Source organism: Saprolegnia diclina (assembly GCF_000281045.1).
Source record: "Saprolegnia diclina VS20 unplaced genomic scaffold supercont1.15, whole genome shotgun sequence".
NCBI lineage: Eukaryota > Oomycota > Saprolegniomycetes > Saprolegniales > Saprolegniaceae > Saprolegnia > Saprolegnia diclina.
Genome location: NW_008246082.1, coordinates 438,859 through 458,172, shown reverse-complemented (window position 1 = coordinate 458,172; position 19,314 = coordinate 438,859). Strand labels below are relative to the sequence as shown.

General features: G+C 59.4%; 11 protein-coding genes across 11 annotated transcripts; 7 read left to right on the top strand and 4 right to left on the bottom strand.

Annotated features, from left to right (window-relative positions):
• Window positions 1-56: 56 nt before the first annotated feature.
• SDRG_05706 (hypothetical protein) lies at window positions 57-1,102 on the bottom strand. The gene has a single exon (XM_008611435.1). It carries the CDS (start codon window positions 1,056-1,058, stop codon window positions 78-80), a length of 981 nt encoding a protein of 326 aa, XP_008609657.1. The 5' UTR covers window positions 1,059-1,102; the 3' UTR covers window positions 57-77.
• A 575-nt stretch (window positions 1,103-1,677) lies between these two features.
• Window positions 1,678-2,415, top strand: SDRG_05705 (hypothetical protein; the record flags this gene model as incomplete). The annotated part of the gene is made up of 1 exon (XM_008611434.1): window positions 1,678-2,415. The coding sequence occupies one exon, from the start codon at window positions 1,678-1,680 to the stop codon at window positions 2,413-2,415; it is 738 nt and encodes a 245-aa protein (XP_008609656.1).
• A 36-nt stretch (window positions 2,416-2,451) lies between these two features.
• Window positions 2,452-3,524, bottom strand: SDRG_05704 (hypothetical protein). Its single transcript, XM_008611433.1, has one exon. The coding sequence runs from the start codon at window positions 3,447-3,449 to the stop codon at window positions 2,565-2,567; it is 885 nt and encodes a 294-aa protein (XP_008609655.1). The 5' UTR covers window positions 3,450-3,524; the 3' UTR covers window positions 2,452-2,564.
• A 780-nt stretch (window positions 3,525-4,304) lies between these two features.
• Window positions 4,305-5,260, top strand: SDRG_05703 (hypothetical protein). Its single transcript, XM_008611432.1, has one exon. The coding sequence runs from the start codon at window positions 4,354-4,356 to the stop codon at window positions 5,158-5,160; it is 807 nt and encodes a 268-aa protein (XP_008609654.1). The 5' UTR covers window positions 4,305-4,353; the 3' UTR covers window positions 5,161-5,260.
• SDRG_05702 (hypothetical protein) lies at window positions 5,182-6,365 on the bottom strand. Its single transcript, XM_008611431.1, has one exon. The coding sequence runs from the start codon at window positions 6,234-6,236 to the stop codon at window positions 5,262-5,264; it is 975 nt and encodes a 324-aa protein (XP_008609653.1). The 5' UTR covers window positions 6,237-6,365; the 3' UTR covers window positions 5,182-5,261.
• A 974-nt stretch (window positions 6,366-7,339) lies between these two features.
• On the top strand, window positions 7,340-8,174 carry SDRG_05701 (hypothetical protein). The gene has a single exon (XM_008611430.1). It carries the CDS (start codon window positions 7,385-7,387, stop codon window positions 7,967-7,969), a length of 585 nt encoding a protein of 194 aa, XP_008609652.1. The 5' UTR covers window positions 7,340-7,384; the 3' UTR covers window positions 7,970-8,174.
• A 713-nt stretch (window positions 8,175-8,887) lies between these two features.
• On the top strand, window positions 8,888-10,033 carry SDRG_05700 (hypothetical protein). Its single transcript, XM_008611429.1, has one exon. It carries the CDS (start codon window positions 8,928-8,930, stop codon window positions 9,909-9,911), a length of 984 nt encoding a protein of 327 aa, XP_008609651.1. The 5' UTR covers window positions 8,888-8,927; the 3' UTR covers window positions 9,912-10,033.
• Window positions 10,034-10,336: 303 nt separating this feature from the next.
• On the top strand, window positions 10,337-13,125 carry SDRG_05699 (hypothetical protein; the record flags this gene model as incomplete). Its single annotated transcript, XM_008611428.1, has 14 exons — window positions 10,337-10,689; window positions 10,746-10,837; window positions 10,885-10,994; window positions 11,043-11,195; window positions 11,255-11,347; window positions 11,393-11,535; window positions 11,581-11,642; window positions 11,692-11,886; window positions 11,946-12,086; window positions 12,132-12,305; window positions 12,352-12,580; window positions 12,631-12,712; window positions 12,771-13,034; window positions 13,081-13,125. 14 exons carry the CDS (start codon window positions 10,337-10,339, stop codon window positions 13,123-13,125), a joined length of 2,136 nt encoding a protein of 711 aa, XP_008609650.1.
• A 117-nt stretch (window positions 13,126-13,242) lies between these two features.
• Window positions 13,243-13,966, top strand: SDRG_05698 (hypothetical protein; the record flags this gene model as incomplete). The annotated part of the gene is made up of 4 exons (XM_008611427.1): window positions 13,243-13,471; window positions 13,519-13,614; window positions 13,661-13,851; window positions 13,907-13,966. The coding sequence occupies 4 exons, from the start codon at window positions 13,243-13,245 to the stop codon at window positions 13,964-13,966; spliced, it is 576 nt and encodes a 191-aa protein (XP_008609649.1).
• A 13-nt stretch (window positions 13,967-13,979) lies between these two features.
• SDRG_05697 (dimethyladenosine transferase) lies at window positions 13,980-15,232 on the bottom strand. Its single transcript, XM_008611426.1, has 6 exons — window positions 14,980-15,232; window positions 14,672-14,934; window positions 14,507-14,613; window positions 14,402-14,463; window positions 14,147-14,349; window positions 13,980-14,094 (listed from the first exon to the last, which is right to left on the bottom strand). The coding sequence occupies exons 1-6, from the start codon at window positions 15,199-15,201 to the stop codon at window positions 14,013-14,015; spliced, it is 939 nt and encodes a 312-aa protein (XP_008609648.1). The 5' UTR covers window positions 15,202-15,232; the 3' UTR covers window positions 13,980-14,012.
• Window positions 15,233-15,336: 104 nt separating this feature from the next.
• On the top strand, window positions 15,337-19,260 carry SDRG_05696 (hypothetical protein; the record flags this gene model as incomplete). Its single annotated transcript, XM_008611425.1, has 19 exons — window positions 15,337-15,745; window positions 15,793-15,934; window positions 15,980-16,043; window positions 16,088-16,206; window positions 16,256-16,505; window positions 16,549-16,701; window positions 16,753-16,885; window positions 16,932-17,023; window positions 17,068-17,125; window positions 17,172-17,269; window positions 17,316-17,678; window positions 17,727-17,904; window positions 17,956-18,206; window positions 18,252-18,659; window positions 18,705-18,785; window positions 18,828-18,896; window positions 18,944-19,000; window positions 19,049-19,096; window positions 19,144-19,260. 19 exons carry the CDS (start codon window positions 15,337-15,339, stop codon window positions 19,258-19,260), a joined length of 3,090 nt encoding a protein of 1,029 aa, XP_008609647.1.
• Between the last annotated feature and the right edge of the window lie 54 nt (window positions 19,261-19,314).

Below are 19,314 nucleotides of genomic sequence, written 5' to 3'. Positions count from 1 at the left end.
GATAGGGGGCAGTGGCGCAGGAATCCTCCCGTTCTGGTGCGTTGGCAAGAACCGACTAGAACATCGACACAGTAGCATTACACGCGGTAAAACGTAGCGGCCGTCAAGCTAAAAAGCTGCTGCTGGCTCGTCTCGTCGTAGTCGGCAACCCACGACTGCACCTTGGCAAACAGCTCGGCCATGCTCGGGCCCGTCGCGTCGAGACCGTCCGAGTCGGCTGCGGCGCCGTTCTGGTGCCAGTTGGAGTCGACCATGCAGCGATCAGCGCCAAAGAGATCGATGACCTCGCACACGAGGGTCTTCAGATACGCCTCTTTCGCCGCATCTGTGTGCCACTGCGGCACCATGTAGCCAAACATCGAGAGCTTGACGTAGACATGGGGTAGCGCCGCCATCGCCGCCATCCCGGCGCGCCACTGCGCGAGCTTGGCCGCGTCCTCGGCACCACCGTCGAGCGCGAGCCGGCGCAGCTTGCCGAGATGGTCGATGACCACGGGCACGCCTGGGTGCTTGGCAGCCAGCCCCGCCGCGGCCTCGAGCTGCGCCGGGCAGCACTGGAGGTCAAACGACAGTTTGTACTTTGCGAGGAGGGCGTACCCGCGCGCAAAGCGCTCGGCCGCGCCGTTCGTGTCGCGAAGAAAGTCCGTGTCATGGCGCGAGCACGCGATGTGGGTTGCGTTCTTGCCGTCGAACGGACCGTCGTAGTCGAGCATGAAGCGGACGCCACGGACACGCGACGAGGCGGTAACCAGCGCGCGCAGCTGACTCTCGACGTCCGGCTGCGAGAGGTCGCAGGAGGCGACGATACCCGCGAGCGTCGGTGCCCGGCCGGCTGCGATCAGCGACTCGAGCCACTGGACTTCGCCAAGGCCGTCGTCGGGCATCGCGTCGATGTGGATAGTGCGGCGGATCGGAAGGTCGCCCGCTTCCGCCGCGTACTGCTCTGGAAAGTACGAAGACGCGCCGAGCGAGTGAAGGAAGCGGTAGCACGGCCGGTCGACGTCGTAGTAGTGGTGGTGGCAGTCGACAATGTCGGCGATCGGCGTCGAGTGGCCCATCGTCGAGACGAGCAAGCGGGTGGCGATCTGACCGTTTGACCGTGCACCACAACAGCGGATGCGGTATCCGGACGATACGTGGCACTTGCGTTGAGTATACGCCGTGGCCATCAACTTCAACTTCCTTGCACAACCAACTCATCGATGAGATCGGCTGTCAATATCCGGATACCAGATCTGGAGGCCGATTGTTTCCAGACCAGGATTTCCAGACGCCAAGTCCAAGCAAAACGGCTTTTGCCTAGGCGAGGGCAATTGTGCCTCGATGCTCCTTGTGCTGGCTCAGCGACGAGTGGACGTGTCACCACCGAGTACCGACTGCAGATGCAGGCACAGTATAATACCCTAAGCATGTCTTGGTGTCAGGTCAAGAACCAATATTAGAACCCACTGATGTTGCCAGCAGCCTGATCGATGGCGAGAATGAAAGGGTACTCCCGCATGCGGGGTACTTGTTGAATCTCATCTGCGCTCTTAACGGCCTTTGTGCACGCGACAGCGCCGTTTCAAAATATCGCCACATGACGTGGCAGCGCGTTGGCGCGCCATTTTGAAACCGCGTCCGAGCGGTTGCGGACCAGTGGAACAGACGACGCTTCTTGGCGCGCGGTGCACGTGCATGCCGCTTCCCGAGCAGCGATCGCTGCCACTGACCAGCGTCGATCGCGCGCTGCTTCCACCAAAGAGACACCAGCGACGCGGACGCTTGCCGCTCTTGTACCTTCTTCTGCTTCTCCTCAGTAGCATGACGACGTGCATGGTCGTTTCGATCATGCAGCGCATGTCGCTCGAGGCCACACTGCTCCGCGTCGTCCAGGACCTCCGTCACGCCACCTTGCTACATGGCGAGAACGGTCTCGTGCACGCGGCCATCCAGCGGCCTCGCGTGTCGTCGGCGATGCTTGACAGCGAGTGCAAGGTGCTTGGCACGCTCTACTTGCACCTCGTCGACCGACAGAGCCACCTCCTCATGGAGATTCTTCGCGGCGCGCACGTGGTCGTCGCCGACGATCGCGGCTACTACTACGATTTGCTCCAAAACGTCTCGGGCCAAGCGTACGCGCGCATCTCGTCGCATTACTCGGCCGCGCCGCAGTACGCTGTGCCGCAAGGCCCGCTGCTCGACACGATCTTGGTCGGTACGACCGCACGGAACGACTCGTGGTTTCAGTTTGAAGGGGCGTCGTGGGACCCGTTCGCAAAGCCGGTTGACAGCGCACTGCACGTGCTGCACTATCTCGAGTACTCGCTTCGTGGGGTGCAGGTCGGGCCACTGGGCACCTCTGCCTTCACTGACAAGACGCCACTGCGCATCGCGTTCGCACCCATTCCGCCCCGGTTCATGTTTGTACATTGAGCGACTCTGGCGAGCGATCGGTTCATCGATTTGTCTGGCGCACCTCCGACCGCGTCAAAACGACTCGAGAGAGACTAGTGGTCAGTCGTAGTAGAGAGCTGCGTTCATTACAGTGATTAGCAAAAGACGTCAAAACGGAATGGATGGCTTTAGACCATGTTGACGGGCTGCGTGCCCGTCTTGGGCTGCGCGGCCTTCTGCGCCTTCTCGGCGTCCTTCTTGGCGTCCTTGCCGAGGCCATAGTCGATGCCGACGGCCGTCACGCGGTACTGGACGATCGAGTAGATGATCGTGAGCACGATAAGACCGGCAAAGTAGAACCAGAACGCCTTCTTGACTGCCTCCGTCTCGCTCGCAAAGTCCGTGCCCGTCGGGTAGTTGCCGGCGAAGAAGCCAATGACGCGGATGACGATGGCCGCGCCCGAGAACGAGCTCGAGATGATCATGACCGGCTTCTCGAGGTAGAGGACGAGGCCGGCGACAACGAGCGCCGAGACAACCACGAGGATGATGGTGACCGTGTTGCCCGCGCCCGCGATTTGCGAGAGCTCAAAGCCAAGCGCCATGCCGCCAAAGATGCCCACGATGAAGACACCGGCGCGGTAAAAGTAGACGCTGAGCGCACCGCCGATGAGACCGCCGAGGATGAACGCAATGATGGGCACGGCCTTGCCAGCGATGAGCGCCGAGAAGACAGCCTGGCAAAAGACACCGGCGACGCCAAAGCCGCAGATGAACGTCACGGGCTTGACGAGCTTGTAGCCAAAGACGCCGACGACAAAGCCCGCCGCACCAATGGCGAGGACGATCGCCGACTTCCACACCTTCTCGGTCGTGTCGGCGTTCGAGATGTCAAAGAAGTCGTCAATGTGCTTGTCAATGACGGCCGCGGTCTGGTTGAGGTCGCCGAGCGTCTTGTTGAGCGCGTGGACGCCGTCCTTGCCGGCGTCGGCGATCTCCGTCTTGTTGAGGTCGGCCATGGCCATGGCGACCAGCGTCATGAGGAGGTAGAGTCCGAGGAGCAGCTTGTTCATGGTCGGCGCGGATTCGGAAATGACGAAGGAATGGCAAGCGGCGTCGGCCACAACCCCCCACAGATTCAAACGAACAACACACGCCCTTTTTAATCCATATCGAACAAAGATGATCGTCCATACGCATTTTTATCCTTTGAAATAAATTGTAGCTTGCATTGACTATGTATTTGAGAGACATGTTCAATATTAATATTCAACACATCTTTTTTGGCGGGTCCAAATCGAAGTTTTTCCCGGCCGTGCCGCTTGAAGGACCAATCAAACGCACTTCAACCAAAGTTCGAAGGTATCTTGCCAGCGCAGACAGCGCGTGGTGCCATATTCCGCCATACGAGCGCGTTCCCTGCAAGCACCGATGGACGTGCGATCGACGACCAATGCGACCGCGTTCAAGCCAGAAAATGCGCGAGGGTCCATACCCTTTATAGACTTACTCTGCAGCTACCTCGTTGTATGCTGTATGCAGTGAACGGTGCGAACCAAACGAAGAAATAACGTTCGTCCATAACGTCACAGCCGCGACATAGCATTTTCAAAATGTAGTGTTTTTTTCTATTTGTCTACAAGATCGGCTATTTGCACCCAACTTTCACCACTCGTTGCCTGGCAGAACGCTGGTTGCCGCTGCGGGCAGCAACCTGTTTGTCCGCGCCGCAATCAAGCGCCCATGCAGACTCGGTACAGCGCAGGCCGTGGGGCTCGGTCGCCGCGCGTCACGCCATAGTCATAGTACACGGCTTGGAAGAGGACCATGGGACAGGTCGCGTGCGACATACAAAGCGCAAGATGATGTGGTCACGCGTATAAAATAGAAATGTTTAAAAAATTGATGCGCAGACGAGCCAATCGCACTGCGTGGCAGTGGGCCGATTGCAGCCGCTTGCACTGAATTCCGGCGACGATGGCACCGAGCCCGAACGCGAGCCCGTGCGACGTTGTAGCACCGCTGGTGGTCGACGTCTCGCCCGTGCAAGAGGCCGCGCCCAAGCCGCGCCGGCGCCGCCACCACCACCACCACGGCAGCCTCAAGCTGCTCTTCTACCTGCTCTCGACCATTGTCGTCGCGTCCGCGCTCATTCTCTTCTCGGCGCTCCAGCGCATGACGCTCGAGTCGACGCTCTACTCGCTCATGAACACGATGCTGACTGCCGAGTACTATGTGCCGACGGAAGATCGTACTGGCCTTGTCGACATGACCATTGCGCCGGCCCGCAACGTGGCCACGATCGACGTCGAGCGCATCATCCTCGCGACGCTGTACACGCAGCTGCTCAACAAACACTCCAAGGTGCTCATGGAGATCGTCAAAGGCGCGCATGTGATCGTCGAGAACGACCAAGGCGCCTACTACGAGCTCTTCCGCAACATCACCGCGACAACATACACGCGCATCTCGTCGCACGCCTCGATCGTGTCGCAGTACGCGGTGCCCCAAGGTCCGCTCCTCGAGACGCTCCTCACAGGCGTCACCGCCGAGAAGCACTCGTGGTTCCAGTTTGAAGGCGCAAATTGGGACCCAATCGACCGGCCCTTCGACAGCATCCTCCATGTGCTCAACTACCTCGAGTACAAGGTGCGCGGCGTCCAGATCGGACCCCTCGGCACGTCCCTCCACACGGACCGGAACCCGCTCCGCATCCGCTTCGAAGACACGTACCATTACCACCGGCTCACGACGCCGGGGGCGGCGCCGCTGCCACATCATTAGCCGTATGTGTACATGTTGTCATAGCTGTCGTCGAGAGTCGAGCACGACGGTATCTTAATATATATAAAGTTAGCAAACACATAGGGACACGCCTTATTCGACTAGGACGCTTCGGATCGGGCCTTCTTGGCGCAGTACGGTGCGTCGGTGGTCGCGGCTTCTTTGGGCCGCGACCGCTTTAGCGCCTTGGTTGGTGTCTTGACAAGGACAAACGCATCGCCGGCTTGCGCCTTGAGCTTGCTCTCGACCTGGGCCTTGAGCTTACTGTCAACGTCGAGCCGCGCCTTTTTGCTCTTGCCGAAACGACCTTTCCCGCTCGACGACCGGTGGTCAACGTCTGCGTCTGTGGGCATGCGACGCTTTCGCGATACCTTGACGAGCGGGCTGTCGACAATCGCTGCAGCAGTCGACTCGGATTCCTTGGACGGAGAGGTCGACGAGATGCGCACGTTACCAATCTGTTGGCAGAGAGACGCTTCACGCCAAGACGGAGATGCACATGCCTCCGTCTCGTGCTCGGGGCTAGCGACGCGGGCAGTGGACGAGACAGGGCGGGGTGACAGGCTCTTCTTGCGCTTGTGCTGGGCACTGTCCGGCGACGGGCACGCGTCGACCGCATGGAACACTAGCGACGGATGGGCGCCCGTCTCGTTTTCGGCGTCGGTTGGCGACGCTACGGGCGCCGTCGCGAGCATGTCGTGATCAATGTCTTCTTTCACGTCATTGTCGTCGTGCGCGACGACCGGGGCCAGCGGCAGGAGTCGCTGCATTTTGAGCGTGAGCTCCTCGATCGCCGCGAGCGAGTCGAGGCCGCGCTGCTTGAGTCGGCCAAGCTCTTGCTTGACGATGAGCGCGCGGATCGCATCGTCGCGGTTGATGCGGAACTGTCCCATGACCTTGCGGACCTCGGCATCCGTGGGCTCGACCATCTCCTCGACGATGCGCTGGAGCAGGATCTTGACCGCGACCTCCCGCGGGATGTCCGTCTCGAGGAGCATGTCCATCTCGGCCTTGACGACGCGGGCGAAGAGGCCTTGGGCCTCGGCGATCTTGGTCGCGCTGTCGGTCGTCGTCATGGTCTACCAGCAGAAGACGACGGAGGGCGTGTGGGACTGGCCTCTTCTTTCTCCGAACGGGCCGACCAAACTACCTCCGTTTTGTATACTTTATTTTATTCGAGGCAGCTTCGGTGCTTTTTCCTTCTGGAAACCGCACAAAATAAAATGCAAAAAAGAATATATTTCGTAATATTTCTTCGTTCGTTTTCGCCTTCATGTTGGTGGGACGCTGCAACCCCCATGATCAGCGCCCTTTGCGGCGCCCTTTCCGAGCACAATGGCCGCATTGAGGCTGTCGAGGAAGACGCTTCTCCATCGTCATACTGCACGCCACAAGACGATTTAATGGACTCATGATGCGTCCGATACGTACAGTAGAAGAGTCTGGTTGACGGGCGCTGAGCTGCGGCAATCGCGACGGCGCCGAAGCCGTCGGTCGGTGCGCAATCAATGCAGGATAACGCCAGTCATCCGGATACGACACGGCGGCGGAAAGTGCACCTTGTAAAGTTCATGTGGGAACAGGTGGCGTCAGTGCGACAGGGGTATATGCGAAGTCCACGCCGTGCGCGCCACTCACTTCGTTCGGGTGTACGTCCATTCGCATCGATGAAGGTCCCGCGCCACGAACAGCGCCGTCGTCTTTGTCGAGAGGAGCCCTCGTCGCAGTCGACCATTTTCGCGCTTGGCATATGTCTCGCGCACCTTCATTCTTGCTGGCGCCAGCGCGCAGTTGCGGGCTCCGACTCTTCCGTCGTTTGACGTGTCTTCTTGGGCGCGTCGTCGGCGAGGCCGAGCACAAGGCGCTAACTAGCATACTATGCGAACGGGCCCGAAAAGTACGCACACCTGAGTTCGTGTCGCACTGTACCAAGCACGATGATGGCCGAAGCGATGGCCACGGGCCGCACGACCACGAACTGATGGCCAGCAGGCGATGATGCGTGTCATCTTCGTTCGCGCCGAATGACTCGTATCCGGATAATACCACTCTCCAGGCATCTGTCACGCGCGCAGGAGCGAATCCGCGGGGCTATCCGGATAATGCGCGCCGGCCGTTTCTGTGAGTAACTTCAAGCTCGGCACCAATGACCGCGCGTTTTCTTCTTTCTTCGTTCGGAAGTCAATTGAAAAATCGAATACGAGACTTCACGGGGTTTATCCGGATGCTGCGATCTAGTTTCAACTTGCAGTCAGTTGTGAAATCCCACACACAAAGAACGCCCGCCGACTCAACTATGAAGCAGCCGCCGCCGCCGATATACCCGGCGATGGACAGGGACCTGCTCTTCGAAGTGCTCCGCGTCTACGTGGATGGCGAAGAGAAGAAGCGCGAGCTCGCGGCCACGGGCCTGCGCCTTGACGTCGGCTCGATGGAGGCGCCCGGTGTCGACCCCAAGCGTGACGACCGCTGGATGCTCGACGCCCTGAGCGCCGACAAACCTTTCTACGGCTACGACGAGGTGCTGCCGCGCCTCCATGTGCGCATGAACGAGCCCGTCGTGACGCCGAGCGTTGTTGTCGAGGCGAAGAAGGCGACGACGCCGCACCAGGCCAACAAGCGCAAGTGCTGGACGTGCCGTAGCCGCCTCGCGCTCGCGCCCATCTCGTGCAAGTGCGGGTACACGTTTTGCCACAGCCACCGGTACCCTGAAATGCACAACTGCTCGTTCGACTACAAGCGCGATGGCAAGCGCAAGCTCGAGCTGCTCAACCAGCCGTTCCGCTCGACCAAGCTCGTGCGTGTCTAAGCTGGACATCCAACCGAACCGATTCACTGCGGCAACCTCACGCGCGTTGCCCGCGAATATTGAAGACATGGACGCGAATGCCTTCTCTCAAGCTCGCCGTACATATTGTGACTAGTTATTTATTTCTTAATTTTATATCGCCTCGAGGCTTCCTACAACAGGAATAGGAGACCCCCTTAATGTCAACTCCTTTCTACTACTTTCATCGTGTCTTCTTGCTGTCCAGCCTCCAACCTTCTAGCCTCGCCTGCCCGTGTAGCATCTTGGCGCCCTTGTGGCGGCGAAGCCGCCGGGCCTCGCGGTTGCGCCAACTGCACTGATTGGTCCCCAAACGGTACAGGTTCGTGACACCGCGGGGGGGGGCAGCTGCAGGCCACCGACGACGACTCTTTGAAGACAGACGAAGACAACCCCTCCGTCGCCAGCGACAGCGCGGGTAGGTAAAGAAGGGCTCACGTCGCAGTTGTACGGTTTCGTCGACGCAAGTCGTGTCGCGCCTTTGAAAGGCGATTACTTCGCGAGCCAAATGCAAGTGGCTTGGCTCTGTGCCCGCGACTGGCGTCTGGGGTTCGCGGCTCTGGACGCCTGCCTGTACTTCTGGAATAGTCGAAGAAACATTGAGGCTGACGACGCTGACCTCATTGTTCTAGTCGCTTGGGACAACTACAGTGTACTAAACTGCTCGATCGTACTTGTTTGCATAGAGGCGGCACGCGCACAAAGGCGGTCGTCAGCAGTGGGCACCGCCGACGTGGCGACGTCAACTTTAGTCGCTCGTTTCGTTAGTCGATGTTTTTTTATCGCCGAATCCAATGCCAAAATTCCGAGGTTGCCGATTGGCACGTCCGCTCGACGGCGTATCCGAAAGCTCAACTCAACGGACTTTGGCATTGAGTTTCAGGGCGTATCCGGATGAGTCGTTGACTGGCCATCCAAGCAAATTGCAAGCGATCCAACCATGTCGATGTCGTCGTTGCTCCAGCGCCTGACCACGTTTGTCGCCCCGGCCATGCCGATCCGGGGCATGGCCAAGATGAGCGAGCGCGCCATGCGCCGCAAGGCCCTCCGCGACAGCAAGAAGAAGGCCGAGCGCATCCCGCCGCTCAAGGAAACCTTGCGCAAGCTGTACATGCGTACGCACCCCGACTTGTTTGGCCAGTTTCCCGCCGAGCAGCATTCCAACACCGAGTCGTACAAGGAGCTCATGGGCATTCTGGATGCGGTTGAGAACACGAGCGGTGAGTTCCCGCCGGCGAAGAAGCTCAGCCTGCCCTTCTACCTCACGACGCCCGTCTCGGGTGAGTTTAAGAAGGTGACACTCAACCTCAAGACGACCGGCGGCTCGTGCGTGACGCTCATGGAGACGCAGCTCGGGTCGTTCTTTGAAGAGTGCGGCTGGCCGCGCGTGTTTGAGTGGAGTAAGGGCAGCTGGGGCCTCACGACGGACCATAAGGTCAACTCGAACGAACAGTACGACACGGACGCGCCGGTCGCCAAGCCTGCGCCCGAGCCGGTCGCGCCGGCCTTTGTCGAGACGCCGCGCTCGACGCCGGAGAACGACACGTCCATCGAGCGTGTACTGGAAGAGCTCAACGATATCTTTGAGATCGTCGCCGCGGTGCCGTACATGGCGCACCACGAAGAGTACGCCGAGATCTACGACCTGTACACCAAGGAAGACGGCGAAGACGGCCACATCAACGGCCTCAACGAGCTCGAGCGCCGTGGCGGCTACAAGATTGTGGACGCGACGCACCAGATCTGGGAAGGCGAGCGCGACTTTGCCGAGCTCTCGGCCGGTCTCGACGTCGGCTCGGCGATGATCGTCCAGCGCATTCTCATGCACGCGCTCACGGCCGACGCCAAGGTCAAGGACCTCATGGAGCAGCAGCTCGCCGAGGAGGCTGCCGAAAAGGAGGCGGCGGCCAAGAAGGACGAGTAGAGCATCCTTCGCCGCACGCTAGTAGACGTAGACGTAGACCCGAGATACATATATATGCACCGTAGAGACCGCTTCATTTTGATCGCAGGTACCACGACGACTACTCTCGACGGGTACTTCCCAAGAAGCCAGAAAGAAGATCCAACCGGCAGCTGCATGCAAGCACTCTCATCTGTTAACGCACCTCGATCGCCGTCCATGGCGCTTCTCGGACATGGCGACGACGATGGAGGACGTCGATGATTGCTGCCGCCCTTGGGGTCGCGCAAGCATGGGTCCATCGTGTCTCTGTGTCAAGCCGCCACGATTTTAACCTGATCATTCGCGTTCGTTTTATATTGCATACAAACACCAAGTAATAGAATGCCACGCGAGTCCAACGGCAACTTCAAGGCTGCATTTTCGCATTGGGAGAAGCTGCAGTAATGGAGGTCCCGAAGCGTCTACCGCAAGCCGACGAGCGCACGCTCATGCACAGCGAGGACCACAACGCGAGCTTCGACGACGACGACTCGGAGAACGACGAGAACGACGAGGACGTCCATGCAGTCTCGGACTCGGAAGGCCACAGTGGCTCGCCCAAGCACGAGAGCATGCCCCGGTCGTCGTCGTCGCCCGAGATCGGGCCACGATCATCGCCGCCACCGATTGCAACCATGCCGCCTGCGATGAAGACGAGCATCAACAACCTTGCCGCTTCTATCATGGCGATCGCGCGCCCGGCCGGGCCACCGCTCCCGACCACACCCAGCGAGCGCAAGGCGTCGGCCGATATCGGGTACTACTACGAGCCACCGCCGCCATGGTCGCACACGCAACTTTTCGTCGCGATAGGCTGCATGGCAACGTTGGCACGAGCGTCTTCTTTAGCCCACCGCTGCTGCCGCCTGCCTTTGCCAACCTCACGATCTGCGAAAACTGCAAAGGTGCGGCTTCAACATCGAGTGTCGTAGTATCGATGGCATGTGCATAGAGGAGGTCGGTACGCTCCTCGGGAAGAGCCGCCACCACTGCCGCAACTGCGGCGGTACGTTCTGCCAAGCGTGCTCGTCCAAGACGTCGGTCGTGCCCTTTGAAGCGCTCGTTGCTCTTTATACACACCGTGACGACGACGACTCATCGTGGCTGTAGACGCACAAGGGCGAATTTCGCGTCTGTGACTGCTGCTGCGTGCGCATTCGCGAGTTTCAAGCGCAGGCGCAGACGCCCCACGCGACGTGGAACGGCCTATCGCCCATGACGCAGTCGGACTTTCTCGCCAAGTTTGAGTTGCCCGACGCGCAGGTTCTTGATACCTTGATATTCGGCGCTTGCGGAAGCCAGAATGTGTTGGTATTATTTAGTCGCCAGTCGTTATCTTTACGTGCTGCTACTTTCCCGAGATTCGGCCTTTCTACGGGCACTTGTTCTTGACGCGCGACTACGTGGCGTTTGCGGTACAACGTCAGTGACTGGCGACTGCTATTAAAGTTATGCACTAGGCTTATCGGTCGTCGGAAACACCGATTTTGATCTCGTATTCCGACATTACGGCCGTCGTCAAACCCGAATTCTACTTTATCAATGCCCTCCAGCTCAAAACCAAGGACAAAACATGGTTCTTTGCCGAGTTCAACGGCCTCCGGTACGCTACCCTATCGTGTTTAGTTTGGACGTAAGCGTCTCGTAGGGACATGTGCTTTGTGCGTCTCGACCAGCTCATTTTGGCCCACCGCCAGCAACAGAGCCGGGGTTCGCCGCCGTACATGCGATGACGATGGCACTCTATTTTGTACTGTAGACAGCGATGTGAGTCCGGAAGCGCTCAAGGAGATGGCATCCCAGCGCCGCAAGTCGATGAAGCTCACAAAGAAGCCAAGGTGCGTCACTTGCCAGTTTGTATCCGCTCGAATACGAACGCTCTGTAGCAACGTGACGAGCCCCAAGAACGGCGACGACGACGATTTCGTACCGCTCGCCCCCGACGAAGCCCTTTGTACGCACTTCGATCCTCGCCGATTTGTTTTTTATTTCTTTTTATTTCTTTTTGTTTAGTGGGCATGACAGGCGTTCTCGACTGCGAAATGCCAGGCAACGTCCATGACGTCTTTGACACGCTCTTCGCCAACGGTCTCGGCCAAACGTTTTACTCCAACGTGATGGTGTCGACCAAAGACATTGATATCAGCGTTGGCGGTACGCCGCTTGATACCCTGATACTTTTCCCAATCTTCAAATTAGGGTGGCAGCTCTTGACGTCCGACACACCGAAAGAGGTTACGTCGGGCTTCAAGATCTCGACCGAGACGTTTACGCACTACCGCCGCGTCGAGTCCAAGCACCCGCCCAAAGTGTCCTTCCCGGGACTGCCCCCGTACGCCGAGTGCGTGCGCCACCAGCTGTACCGCCATCAAGGTACGCTCGCTGCCTCTGAACGGTATACTAGACGCACGGCGACTAGGGGACGGGAAGAGCTGGAGCCGCCTCATTATCGCCGACGTGCTGCGCATGAACAAAATTCCGTTTTCAGATTACTTTGAGATTGAGACGCGCTGGGTCTTTACGCGGGACGGCAAGAAGTTCACGCACGCTCAAGTGGGCCTCGTGATCCACTTTCTCAAGTCGACGTGGTTCAAGTCTCAAATCGTCTCGTCGACCATTTCCGAGTCGAAGGAAGCGTTCGAGACCTGGTTCGATCCTGCGTTCGCACGCATTTTCGACTATTTTTCTCAAAAAATAGGGCCAGCCATGGCAATACGGCGCTACGACAAGCCGCGTCCGGCTCGACTGCTCCGCCCGTGGCCTCGCCCACGTCGGACATGGTACGTACTTGCTCCCACGTCAACTCCACCGCGCACCCTCACGTGCCAAATTGGCTAGCCGACAGACAGCAACTCTAGCACAAGTCGTAGCACGAGTTGCGTGGCGGCAGAGGAGATGGCGCCGGTGGAGAAAGCCGCACCGACGCAGGTCGCATCGCCGAGGGCCTCGCCGCTCCCAATGATTGTACTCGGGCTTCTCGTGCTCTACACGCTCTACTGCCTCCGCGCCGTACACACCTCGCTACTGCGGCTGCATAGCCGGCTCGACACGCTGGAAGAGACGCTGGTCGCGCAAGCCAGTGCGACGTGCCCCACCGAGCTGGTAGTCGACACTTGGTTTATGGCAAATGTGGTGACAGTCGGCGTAGGTGCACAGCGTCCTTCGCGCGCTCGAGGCCGTCGTCCGCCACTAGTGATCTCTAGAGACTTGACACTGTCTACATAACCTCGTACTTGGTTTGTTGGTATGGCCCAAGGGCTAGGTTTATCGAACTAGCTGAATCTACTATCGTTCTGAAACAGTCGATCCGATGGAAGCGATGTTGGAGGCGGCGCTGGCCGACGTGCCGGCGACGCACGTCGTGGGCGTCCTCTGCGCGGGCCTCCTTGTCGTGGCGACGACGCTGACGTGGCTCGTTGTGCTGCGTCCGCACGACCCCAACCCGCCTGGCTGCAGCACGCACACGCTCTTGGACGACCTCGATTCGCTCCAGCACCGCTGCTCGCTGCGCGAAATCGACCGCGAGATCGACGCCGTGCGTACGTTCAACTTGACTCTGCGAGCAGGAAAGAGAGGACTCGCGTAGGCAAGGCCACGAGCGTGCATCGACTGGACCATGCCGACGCGGTTCCGGCGGCCGATCTCGATGGCGACGGCGCGTGCGAAGTCAAGGCCATCCTCGGTAGCTCCTAGCGTCATGATGCGCAGACGTAGGATGGAAATGTTAGAGCTTGTGCGGCGTGAGGGCCCGAACGCGACCGCGCTACGCCAACCCCTCGCCACCATCGACGAGCTCCTACGCTACTTCAAATCGCCCGACACGCGCGACGTGAGCAAGACGTCGGTCGTCTGCAAGGTGCTCCTCAAGCACGACGCCCTCGGCGTCCTCCGCGATTTGGCGGCCACGACCAGCGACCATGTACATCATCCACGTTCTCTCGTCGTCTTTGGATCCTTCACGACCCATGTCCTAGGAGATCCAAGCACTGGCTCAAGGCATCGTCGAGTCGGCGGTCGCGTCCATTTGGAGCTAGCTAGTCCAGGTACTAGAATGGACAAAGTTGGTCTCTATTGTTGTGGTTACTCGTCTAGCATTTCGCCAAACGCGTGGAACTCACTGTGCTTGAACGCGACCCCGGCCGCCTCGAGCGCCACGAGCAGTCTACGCCAATGTATCAACCACTGTATCAATCGAATCGGAGAATATTGTGTACGAGTGGAATTGGTCGCAAGTGAGCTTGACGGCGCGCGCGTCATGGAGGTTTGTGGCGTGGAGCACGCTCAAGATGGCGGCTTTTCGGTCCGACTCGTCCATCTCGGAGGGCGCAAAGCCGTCGGCAGCGAACGACGACGTGAGCTGCGACCGCAGCGTCTTGTTCTTGCGCTGGAAAGCTATGCGCAAGAGCGTATCCATTTTCTACAGAGCCGGCGTCAGAGGTCAGAGGCTCCTCGCATGCTCCTGGACGGACCGCGAGTGTCGACGCATCGGGCTGGTCGGTCTTGCGCTCGATCTTGATGACGCGCGAGTCGACTAGACGCGGATGATGACTAGACTTCAGTCGAAGCAGTTGGACCTTTGGGGGGTGGCACAAAATGCTTGCGCGGAACCTTGACCACGGTCGAGATGTTGGCTTGGAACGCCGTGTTGACGCTCAGACGACTATAGTTCTTATGGCCCGCCCTATAAGAATGGAGAATAAGACAATAATGTGAAGGGAAACACGAGAAGAAAGGCGTACGTGGCCATGAGACGAAGGGCAAACTCGTCTTGCACCATGAGCACGGACGCGCGCAATTTCGGGTCGACTTTTTGGCTCAGTAGCTTGGCGACGATCGGCGACGAGATGTTGTACGGGATGTTGGCGACGCACATGTCGATCGGGTCGATCGAGCGCAAGTCGAACTTTGCAAAGTCGTCGCGGAGGATGGTGAGCTTGGCCGACGCGATTTCGTTTGGAAAGCGGGCTTCGAGCTGCGCGACCATGCGGTGGTCGTACTCGACCTACGCTGTTTGTCGCTACATATAGCGAAGGTGGGCGGGACGTACGCACGTGACGCGCTCGGCGACGCCAAGCAGCAGCAGCGTGAGGTTGCCCGTGCCCGGGCCGACCTCGAGCACGTGGTCGGTGGGCCGCAGGTGCGACGCGTCAATGATGTCTTGGAGAATCCCTTCGTTCACGAGCAGGTGCTGGCCCAAGGACCGCTTGAGGCTCGGCGTGTTGGCGACGCGGACGGCCGAGACCGCGCTCGAGTAGGCGCGCCGGAGCATGGTGACAATGGCTCGATGGCAGAAATTCGCACCGCCGAGTACCATCTGTTACAAATCCAACGATCGGATTGGCGCATAGGTCGACGAGCGTACTTTGTAAGCGAGCGTAGATCCAAGCCGCTGACGTCGACGAGGATGCAGCACCTCATGAAGAAGTTTGTGCAGTCGTCGCTGGACGGCCTGCCACCGCGCCACGACGCCGAGCCCAAGCGCCCGCCGGAGCTGACGGGCCTCGTGACGCCGCCCCGCATCTCGACGCCGCCGACCTCGGGCCGGCGCCACGTGGCCAAGGCCGACGTCACGACCGCGATCGAGGGCTTCCAGTACGCCATGTTGCTCGCGGAGCGCAAGGCGTCACTGACCAAGCTTCAAGCGCTCTGGGACACGGCCGAGATCCTCGACGAGTACCACGCGCTATTGCTGCCCGTGTTGCTCAACGCGCTCGTGACGGACCCTCGCGACACGGAGCTCATGGAGGCGATGCTCGAGCTCATGCAGGCGCTCATGACCATGCGACCGGCCAATGCGACGCTGCTTCTCAACGGTACGACGTCTCGGGTCCCTTCGCAACTAACAGGCGTGTCGACGCAGAGCCGAATGCGCTGCGCGAGATCCTCAACCTCATGACCGATCCGTCGCCGTGGATTCGAGGCCCGACCGTGCAGCTCATCAAGCGCGTCCAAGACGGCGACGTTCAGAGCTTTGCGTCCCACATCCTCGACTGCCACGAAGGGTACGCTTATCCTTAGCCTCTAGGACCGTCTTCATGGCGTCGTAGGCTGCGGCTGCTGCTCGACGTCGTCGAGGACAAGCGTGAACACATTCGGGACACGGCCATCCAAGTAAATACTCTTTATGCATCGTGGCGACTCATCCGACCGACTAGATTCTGCTGCACCTCGTTACGAACCAAAGCCCGATGGCCCAGCGTCATATCCAGCAATTCCTCGCCTTTGAGGACGGGTTTGCTCGCTTGTTCCAGATCGTCGACCTCGAACTCGAAGGGTTTGTCTAGTGTCTAAAATGTATCAAGGTATCAAGTCGCACGTTGTAGGCACGGCGTCGACAGTGCGGTCTTGGTCGACTGCCTCCAAGTGCTGTACCACATGGTCCACGACAACGTCAACTCGCAGTACCTCTTGAGCCAAACGCCGTTCATTCCCGCGCTCTTCCCGCTGCTACTGACAGCACCCCTCGCGGTGGATGACGCCGACGTCGAGCCGAGCGACGCGCCGACGCCCGCCATTGAGTGGACGCTGCGGCTGTTGCAGGCGCTCATCGGGCCCGTATTTCACGACCTGACGGTACCTGCGACGGCTATCGAATTGCGTTTCGACTGCGATGTAGGACTTGGACGAACTGGCGCAGCGCGACCAAGCCAAGCGGTTGGGCGAGATCCCAAGCCTCCAGAGCTCCTTGGCCCAGCAGCCCGATGTGATTCCCGCGGTCGCCGAGCTTGCGGCTTTTGGCACCACGGCCGACCGCATCGCTGCCTGCACGGTGCGTTGAAAGATTTCGCAAATATGTACCCTAACCCTCTATTCGGATTAGCTCCTAGAAGCGTTTGCAAGAGACCACGAAGGAAATCAGCTGCTCTTGTTGACGCTACCGCTGCGCGAGTCGTCGTACTTTCTGTCGTCCTTGCTGCGCCTTGATGTGCACCATGAAGAGACAGCACTGAGCGGTACGCACCTCTACGTACGACGACGTCCGCCCATGCGCTTGGCTAGTGGCGGCCACACGGCTTGTGAACACAGTTTGGAGCTCGCCGCTGGTGAAGATTTCGCTGTTGCAGCACATTCCAGCGCCGCCCCACCACGAAGTCGCCCCGTGCGCGAGGTATCGGCTAACCTGCGCACTGTATAGAGCGGTCCGATCACGCCAGTTGGCCAAGAACTCATTAGCATCCTTGAGTCGACGATTGGTACGGTAAATAGTGTACATTTTTAAAGGACTTGTTGTCCACATAGACGCAATTCTCGACGGCACCACGACGGCCACGATCGAGCTCACGACCCGCGACGCGATCAAGGTGGCGTGGAAGGCCATGGCCCGATGGCGGCAACTCGTACGAGATGGGTTCCTTGCCACCTTGATACATACCGTATTGATAGATTGATACGATCGAGTGCCGCGAGTTTGCTCTGCGCATTCCGATGGCGGCCAACACGGTCGCCGTGCCAGGCGGGCTCTTCCTCAACAAGTGGCTGCAATGGCTCTGCAGAGCGTGTGTCGCCCCCGTCTCCAAGGCCCAGTACCCTCTCTGTGTCGGGTTGTTCCGCGTGCTTCTCGCATCGATCGTGCAGTGCCCGCGCGCTGTCGCTGAGGTCGCGAGTTCGGTGCCGACGCTGACCTTCTTTTTCGACTGGGCGCGGTCGTCGTCCTCCGTCGACGGCGCCGACGTGGAGCTCACGGGGCTCGCCGCTGCGGTCCTTGGCGTCGTTCTCGACACGCTTCCAACGGGCCCTGCCCACAAGGTACGAGACGCATCTGTAGCCTTCTTGATACAGCGCTCTATTGTCCAGGGCATGGGCCAGAAGCAATTTCTCAACTTGGTGACGGACCGCGTCGGGCTCCAGCGGCTTACAGACTGCTTTACGCAACTCCAGCAAAGCGATGCGCTGAGCAGTGCGCGGCGCCCCGAGGGATTCGCCTACCCGCTCTATGACAAGCCATTTGGGACGCTCTTCAAGCACATTGCAGGCATATATCAACTTGATACGGCCGATGCGTCAACAGGAAATTTGGTTTTAGAAAAGACACGAAGTGCCATCTTGAGCGCCTACATGAGCGACGCGTCCGACGAAGACAGCTCGGCGCGCGCGTACCAAGATCTGATCCGCATGCAAGATGCGCAGCTGACAGAGCTTCGACGCGAGCTCGAGGCCAAGATGCCCGCCCCTTCGGTCGCGCTCGAGGAGGCCCGTGCTCAGATCGACGAGCTGCGGCGTCAGCAGGAAGCAAGTGACACGCGCTTTCGCGGGCTCCGCCACGCGTTCGACCACGTACATGCTCGTCCCATAGATGGCGATCGGACTCAAACCAAGTAGGTGGAGTCAGAGCTGGCCGAGAAGGAGAAGGAGCTTGCTTCGCTGCGGGGGCACCCCCCCACAGCCCCCCACGCTCCCATTGCGCCATCCCAAGCCGCCAAGTCCGTTGCCGATGAAGAGTCGTCGCTTCTGCAGTTGCAGCTCGAGTCGACGATCGCCCGCCTCGAGCGGCAGTGCGCTGAGAAAGACGACGAGCTTGCGGCGCAGCAAGCTATGATTGACCGCCTCACGGCCCACAAGGCCGTCCTGGACGCCAAGCAAGCACCCAATGTCGACCACGTGGCAGCTGTGCAGGCCAAGATGGATGAGATGACAGCCGCACACACGGCTACGGTTGCATCGCTCGTTGTGCAGCACGAGCAAGCGCTGCAGCAGGTCCGCGCCGACGGCGAAATGCAGCTGCAAGAGGTAGCGTTGGCCCACGAAGGATAATTGGTGTCGAGCTGGAAACAGGAGCTTCGGAGCCAAGGGGCTGCGCACCACGAAGCCGCAAAGACGCTCCACTCGTCCTTGCAGTCGGTTCAACTTGAAAAGGTACTCCTTCCAGCTCGTGGACGCCGACTCACGGCTCTGCAGGAGACGATGGCAGCCGAACTTGACCGACTCCGCACCAAGGTGGACCAGTTGACAGCGACAAAGGACGAGGTGATCGCGTGCTTGCTGCGGCACGCTCATGTCGCTGGTGAATCTAGGTGATCGTATCGCTCCAAGCTCAAATCGACGCGCTTCGAGCGGCGCCCACCGAGACGGTACGACCTATTCCCTTGTGCCAGAGCGTTCTTGACGATGCATCGCAGACGGCCGAGAAGAGCGACGGCGACTTGCTCCTTCTCCTCGGCAGCCTCGTACGACTGCGTCTCTGGGTTGTGCGGCTGACAAATTCGGTATCTAGGAGGTTCAGTACCGCAGCTTTCGCGACGTCGTCGAGACCGAGCTGGGGCCTGCCGGCGTCGAGAAGGCGCTGCGGCTGAGCGAGAAGCGGGGTGCACTCCACAAGCTATTTTCATAGATGACACCAGTCGTAAGTCAGTTTTTAAACGAAAATAGTCGAGAATTCACGCAA

Bases quoted from the DNA above. Each gene is read 5' to 3' on its own strand.
- SDRG_05706 (XM_008611435.1), bottom strand. From the start codon at position 1,058: ATGGGCCACTCGACGCCGATCGCCGACATTGTCGACTGCCACCACCAC.
- SDRG_05697 (XM_008611426.1), bottom strand. From the start codon at position 15,201: ATGCTCCGGCGCGCCTACTCGAGCGCGGTCTCGGCCGTCCGCGTCGCC. The intron at 14,614-14,671 runs GTACGCCTTTCT...CCATTCTTATAG, and splicing joins GCCCTTCGTCTCATGGCCAC to GGCGGGCCATAAGAACTATA. The intron at 14,464-14,506 runs GTCCAACTGCTT...ATCCGCGTCTAG, and splicing joins TTTTGTGCCACCCCCCAAAG to TCGACTCGCGCGTCATCAAG.
- SDRG_05704 (XM_008611433.1), bottom strand. From the start codon at position 3,449: ATGAACAAGCTGCTCCTCGGACTCTACCTCCTCATGACGCTGGTCGCC.
- SDRG_05701 (XM_008611430.1), top strand. From the start codon at position 7,385: ATGCTGCGATCTAGTTTCAACTTGCAGTCAGTTGTGAAATCCCACACA.
- SDRG_05703 (XM_008611432.1), top strand. From the start codon at position 4,354: ATGGCACCGAGCCCGAACGCGAGCCCGTGCGACGTTGTAGCACCGCTG.
- SDRG_05700 (XM_008611429.1), top strand. From the start codon at position 8,928: ATGTCGATGTCGTCGTTGCTCCAGCGCCTGACCACGTTTGTCGCCCCG.
- SDRG_05702 (XM_008611431.1), bottom strand. From the start codon at position 6,236: ATGACGACGACCGACAGCGCGACCAAGATCGCCGAGGCCCAAGGCCTC.